Below are 6,822 nucleotides of genomic sequence, written 5' to 3'. Positions count from 1 at the left end.
GCATGTATAGGCAGGTTTTACATAGCACTAGAGGTAATATGTCCGCTACTCTCCAGCAGGTCCAAGTGCATAATCAGCAGCTACCTATAGCCCCACAGGTGTGTAAATGCTTTTCTTGTTCAATCTTGTTAACTTTTATATATAATTATATAATTAGCCCCTTTTGCAAGGATATTGATGTATTGGAGGATATACAATGGCACAAGACATCAAAACTGAGATGAATGTAGTACTTGGTCAGAGATCTGGTGCCTTAGAAGCTTCATTGTTTGGGGTACCAAGAGCGGGCCACTCAAAAAACAAGCTTGCTAAGCCCAGGTTTGATGTCTTTCAAATTTAGATCCAAAAAAAAAGTCCTAATTTTTTTTTAAATGACTATCTAAGAAAGATTTGTCTTGAGAGTGTTGAGGGTAGCCTCGCTTTGAAGTTGCCCCTGCATATTTTGTAATATAGTTATTGCTAGCACTTGAGTATCACCAAATGATGTAGTCGTAGCTTTTTATCTAAATTGGGGAGACATTTATAGAAGTTATATTTTCATTATCAAGATATGTTATAGACTAAAATTTGATTCCCAATTCTGAAACTAATCTATGAAGTTTAGTAAACTTATAAGCTTGTGACTAGAAACTTAACCATTATGCAGTTTTTTTTGTTGTAAGGTTGATAGATTTGAGTGAAACAGCTTTAGCTTGATAGGTGATTTGGTTATGTAGGTTTGCACAAGGCCCACCAAATGTATGAAGAATATATACCCGAAAATTTTAGTTTTGGGCACAAAGGAATGGCTCAAGAGGAAATCAATCATAAGGAAGCTCCTCCTCCCCTTGCAAGCATCTCCAAGTTTGGTTCCAATTCAATAGCTGAGCTTAATCCCAAAGGCCATGACAACTCCAAATTCACAAATATGCCTCCTGCAAGCATCATGACTAGACTTATTCTTATCATGGTGTGGAGAAATCTCACTCGTAATCCTAATACTTATTCCAGTCTTATAGGCCTCACTTGGTTTCTCATCGCCTTAAGGTTTGTTTCTTACTTCTACCACTACTATGTTGTATCAAATTGTTCTGAAGTGAGTCATGAATATATCAGAGTTCTTTGTTTCCCACTATTGATTAGCAATTATTCTAGCCATAACCTATTGCTCTGTACAGTTTTTGTAACAATTTCTTGTTGTTTTTAAGGTTACCATTGTTTATGGTTTATGTTATATAGTTCTATCTATAGGGGAAGAGACCCAGTAGCTACCCAAGCTAACTTTGTACATCTAGATCTCCTAAATCATAAGTCAAATTATGCCAACTTTTTTAGTAGACCTCCTTAGGTGACTAAAGAGCTTAAAGCTAAGGTTTCAACATTTGGGCATTTATGGATCTTTTTGTAGAGGCCGTAGAATGGAAAGTGGTCAAAAAGTGCCATCACTCACATGAAACCCATTATGTTTACCCCTCAATAGTTGCTCACTTAAAAATAATACTTGTGTCACAAATGGATGAATCAGCAACCAAGAAATTTAAAAGATGATCAACTATTAGTACGTATGTGATCGACTATTACTACATGTATTATCATTTTTTTAGACTTTTTAAAAGTGATAATTGTAGAGTATCTATCAGAAAACCCTCACAATAATTAGACCCATAACGATTACTGGGTCTCTTCCCCTACTGCCATATCGCCTTTTGTATAGGATTAAGTGGATGAGGGAAAATATTACTTTTGAGGATTGTACACAAAACAATGAATTCTTTCAATTAATAGAATTAAATCTATAGGTTGCTATGATGGAGCACATGACCTTATACTTGTGAATATTAGGATCAATGTTAATCTAATGTCATCTTTATGTGAATTTCTTTTGAGTAAGTGAAAGGGAATATAATTTTTTGAAGTGTGCAAGAATTTTTATGACATACAGGTGTATGAATAAATGAATCTGTGTTGTTTTGTATCAATATCAAACATCTTTGATATATTTTCATGTTTCTATAATCATTTTTGCAGATGGAAAATTGAAATACCTGCCATCCTAGAGAAGTCAATAAGAATATTGTCTAATTCTGGTCTTGGTATGGCCATGTTCAGTTTGGGTATGTTTTGAATCCTTCTCTATCTCTCTTTTTGAGGAGTTATTATGCACATCCTAGAGCATGGCTTAGCTAAGCCCTGTAAACATCTAAGACTGGATTAAGATTTCAGTGAGTTTGTCACATAGAAATAACTTTTAAGTTATTGTAATGGATTCACTAATATTGTGCTTCAAATTTCCTATGTGGGTCATAGGACTGTTCATGGCATTGCAACCCAGAATCATAGTATGTGGGAATTTAGTTGCAGCATTTGCAATGGCTATCAAGTTTCTTACTGGGCTAGTTGTAATGGCTGCAACTTCTATTATTGTTGGTCTAAGGGGAGTATTGCTACATGTTGCTATTGTCCAGGTATGTAGCTAAGTCATAGGATATGTCAAATTTCATCCATGAAGTTCAAATTTTAGCAAATTTTTATCCTTTCCAAACTTCATCTGAATTATATGAATTTCAAACCTTGTAACTTAGGCATCTAGTAATGCTGCAAACCTTTTGAGTGGCACTTATTTCCAAAACTAGCTTAAATTGGGAACCTTTTTTTTCTCTCTAAATCTATTTTTTGTTATTTTGCTCAATAATCATAGATGCTCGATTGTTAGGTTTTCTATCTTAGAATTTAAGGGGCCATAACAGAGATGTTCTTATAGAGTAGTCTTATTCATCAACCATCTGGAGATCTCTAGGCTCTCTTGATTTTTTGTACTCGATATATGCATGTGATTTTTTCTTTTTTGATGTTTGTAAAGCTCTTTTTGTTTTAAATACCACTATATTGCAACTATATTAGTTTCATTATTCTCTCCCAAAGTTGCTCTTTTTTTTCTTTTTCCTTTGAGTGAGTAGATTGATCACTTTCATCTTCTTTTATAGTTATAATTGTCTACAAATGTTCCATTCATATGAGCATCAATATAAGACCAATACAATTTCAAGCACAACAAGAGACTAGTACTAGCTTCTTTCAAGAAACTACACTAGAAACTACATATGGAAGACCAAGAGTCACAAACTAATTGGAAATTATCATGAATCACAACTTAGAGTTCCATATTAGATGTCCCTTTGGGTTTTGAACTTAGATATCTACAATGAAAACTCCTTCAAACAATAAAGTTGAACCCCTTGGAGGCTATCTTACTATTTTTAAAAGTTGGTCTCTTATTTATTTTTTCAGTTGTTTTTGGTGCAATTGACGTAATCTTTGTATTTCCATTCAAAATTCATTTCCTTGATTCTTTATCTTTTCTTTACTGGGCATGGGAAACCATCCTTATTTATTTCACTCAAGAAACTATAAGACCTTGGGAGACTTTCAACCAACTATGTCAGAGGTCAAACTCTTCCTTATCTAAGCAGTTAGGAACTCTTAAACAGCTAGGGTTTGAACCTGGCATGGGTTGGAACTCTTAAACAACATTTTCATTTGAAATTTCCACCTTCTAAAATACTGGTCCAAGAATTTTTTAGTCCACCACTCACCTATGTCCTTCATTTCTACTCAAATTCATTCAACTTTAAAACCAATTGTTGAGTAATTTTAAAAACAAGAAAATAGGAGGAGAACTAAGAAACCATAGAACACACAAAATTTTGCTTGAAAATATTGAATTACATGGTTCACCAATGTATTGCTACAAAAGCAATATCTTTATTAATTGTTACAATAGAAACAAATCCTTTTCTCATCTCTTATAGAAATGGTTTTTACTTCTCAATTATGAAGAAATGATTAATGGTTCAGTGACTACCTCACACACTTAATAGATTCTCTGCTTACATGTATCACTTGGGATTTAAGAGTGTTCTTGCACTTTTTGGAACTACAAATGTGTGTAAGGATCCGAATTTAATGTCTCATGAACTTGCTATTGGGTTTTTGGACTCTTTGCTAATTCGTTGCTCCCTTTTGCTTTATGTTGAGCTACAGCTCATACAAACCAACTAGCCTCATACCTAAGGGTTCTAATGTATTGTTCAAGTGCTATATCAGCTAAGCTATTGGCCCCTTCATGACTAATCCATTATCATAATGGGATGTGGTTTACATTCAACGTGCCTCTAAAGCCACACATCAAGTGCTTGGGGCTCATATCTTAATTCTAATACCAGTTGTTGACCTACAACTCATATAGACCAATTATGACTCAAACCTAAAACCTTCCATTTGCTACTAGAGTGCTCTAACAATTGAACCATTGACCCCTTTGTGGTCAGTTCATTATCAGTCTAAGTGGGGCTTGTTTTCCAAAATTGTAGAATAGAAAAATATGGATAGTGCAGCATTGGACTTTTGGACATCTTGTGCAAATCACACAAATTTAACATACAAAGTTTTGCTTTATAGGATTAAAAAAAAGGAAGAAAATCATAAAAAGTATGCTACATAATCATTAGACTGACAACAATATAGTAGGAAAATCCTAGCCTCACCCCTTTGTTTCTTTAACAAGTTATTTTGTGCCTTTACTTTTAGTAGTTATTGTTAGATATTCATTGGATAAAACTTACATACATAATGGTTAATTTTCTTAATAGCATGCAAACCATTTATACTCTGATTGGAGAATTATATAACCTTTACCATGTGAATTTGTCTGCAGTTGCACTTCAATAATAGGCCTGAACAATAATGCTTACCAAATAGCAAGAGGAATAGTAAGTCCCCCTTTAAAATAGTCTTATTTGGACACATAATATCGTGAAATGCATGCTTCTGATTTAATTATCAATTGAAAATGTCTTCCTTTTGTCCTTCAATGAATATCTACCATGTAATGTTAATAATGTGATATCTATGCACGTACAACCTTATATTGACTAGAATGTGCTGGAAAATAAAGTGGTTATATTGTCTATCCATTCAATATTTGGTGCACCCTACCAATTTGCTCAAGTTTTTCATTTTCAGGAACTAAATAGGCTCTGTGGAGTTGATAGAACCTATGACTTTGTAAAGGTAAACAATTTCTCCTATGGTTAAATGTAGAGACTATTGATGTACTAGTTTCATCACAAATTAGAGGTTCAAGTCAACTTGATTCTCGTTGGTGAAAAAATAATATATACACACATAAACATCGAAGTGATTGAAGATTTCTCATTACTAGTTAACTACTTTCTCTAAACATTTGTCATGAAAGTATATTTCTTTGAGAATTGATTTGTGATATATGATTTGTAGGGAGATTTCATGAAGATGCATTTTGCAAATGATTCTTTTGATGCAATATATGCAATTGAGGCTACTTATAATGCCCCAGATTTGGTAAGTATGCAAGATTTATCCATTGATTAAGATACACAAATTTGCATTTCTACAATTTATGCTTCATCATTAAATGTTTTTTTGTAACTGACTGAGAAGCTAACATAAGTGTCTCATTTAGTTGTTATAGTATTCTAGACTTGTATGCCTTATTCTCAATACTCACAAACTTTATGTAACTGGTGAGTAAGGTTGACTGCTATAAATAAATAAGAAGAGTACTTAAGCCTAGTCAACTATTTGCAGCATATGAGTGGTGTATCATTGACTCTTTTCATCCAAAGAATGAAGAACACCAAAAGATTAAGGTTTAGACGCACCCAAATGAAGTCTGTCTGTGTATTAAATTATGAAAGAATCATATAGAGTTCAAGCATAGTACTTCCATACGAAACTAGTATATCTGATTTTTGTTGTGTTGTAATTATTAAATGACAGGCATAGATTGAACTTGGGGATGGGTTGTCTGACATCTATATCACAAGTCAGTTTCTAGAAGCTCCAAAATCTATTGGATTTGAGGTAATATTTATGATACATATTCCATAAACATTAGCATAATTGGTATAAATACCAGGTCATTACTGCAGAGCGTAAAAATTGGTTGATTAGGACATTTAGCAATCCCTAATTTGGGTGCTCCATTTCAATTTGTTTAAATTGTTTTGCCCAATGTAGGTTGATTCTTTTTAGTTTCAAAGTTGAAACCCAAAGTGTCATATTTGGTAGGAATGTTCATTCTTATAGCCTTAAATTCATTAACTGTAATTTTAAGAAAAATCTATGGCGAGACTTATTTTTCAGATGCATGATGAGAAAGGATTTCCACATTGAAATTTTTTATGAGAATTCCTAGGTTCAATAGCTATGTCCTTTCCAGGGCTTATAACATCTCTTCTTTTGATCTCATGCAAGTGACAAAGTATGAGAAGGGTAGACTTTAGCAATGGCTATTGCTTTTGTTATTATTGCATTTTTTATTATTTTTCTTATCTCATATCTATGTTTATTTTACATTTTTTCATTTCCACGTAAATTGTGGCCTGAGGGGCCACACCTTTTTATATTGATTTAAGAAAAAAGATCACACATAAGGGTGCATGTATGGCTAACTACTTAATATCTAGAATCATATTAATAAAAAGGTTCATATTCATTCTCAAACATATTAAATTGTACATTAGCATAGTCACCAGGGCTAGCCTCCAAGAGCTTAAGGAAGTAGAAAAGAAAAACTAAACAGGGCTTAAATTTCCACTACTGTACCACCCATTCCTATTGGATGTGGATTACCCCTTGAAAACCCATCTATATTGATTTTGAGGAAATCATTTGGGAGGGTAGACCACTAACCTAAATGGTTCACTTTCTTGACTTGCTGAACTCTGGGACCAAACCTCTTTTGTGAAGAAAGAGACAAGCATAGATCCAAGTGACTAGCAATGTGGAGATCCAAAGAAGTAA

General features: G+C 33.4%; 1 protein-coding gene across 1 annotated transcript; it reads left to right on the top strand.

Annotated features, from left to right (window-relative positions):
* The first annotated feature begins 736 nt into the window (after nt 1–736).
* Nucleotides 737–5,802, top strand: LOC149548231 (putative auxin efflux carrier component 1d). The gene is made up of 5 exons (XM_089794237.1): nt 737–1,026; nt 2,008–2,093; nt 2,287–2,444; nt 5,275–5,358; nt 5,797–5,802. Exons 1-5 carry the CDS (start codon nt 737–739, stop codon nt 5,800–5,802), a joined length of 624 nt encoding a protein of 207 aa, XP_089650363.1.
* Nucleotides 5,803–6,822: the final 1,020 nt, after the last annotated feature.

The sequence above is a fragment of the Cupressus sempervirens genome, chromosome 7 (genome assembly GCF_028749045.1).
Source record: "Cupressus sempervirens isolate cs-2001-9-10 chromosome 7, ASM2874904v1, whole genome shotgun sequence".
Classification (NCBI taxonomy): domain Eukaryota; kingdom Viridiplantae; phylum Streptophyta; class Pinopsida; order Cupressales; family Cupressaceae; genus Cupressus; species Cupressus sempervirens.
Note: the sequence above shows the minus strand (reverse complement) of the source record. Positions and strands in the feature narration are given on the sequence as shown.

Bases quoted from the DNA above. Each gene is read 5' to 3' on its own strand.
- LOC149548231 (XM_089794237.1), top strand. From the start codon at position 737: ATGTATGAAGAATATATACCCGAAAATTTTAGTTTTGGGCACAAAGGA. The intron at 2,094-2,286 runs GTATGTTTTGAA...TGTGGGTCATAG, and splicing joins TATGGCCATGTTCAGTTTGG to GACTGTTCATGGCATTGCAA. The intron at 2,445-5,274 runs GTATGTAGCTAA...TATGATTTGTAG, and splicing joins TACATGTTGCTATTGTCCAG to GGAGATTTCATGAAGATGCA.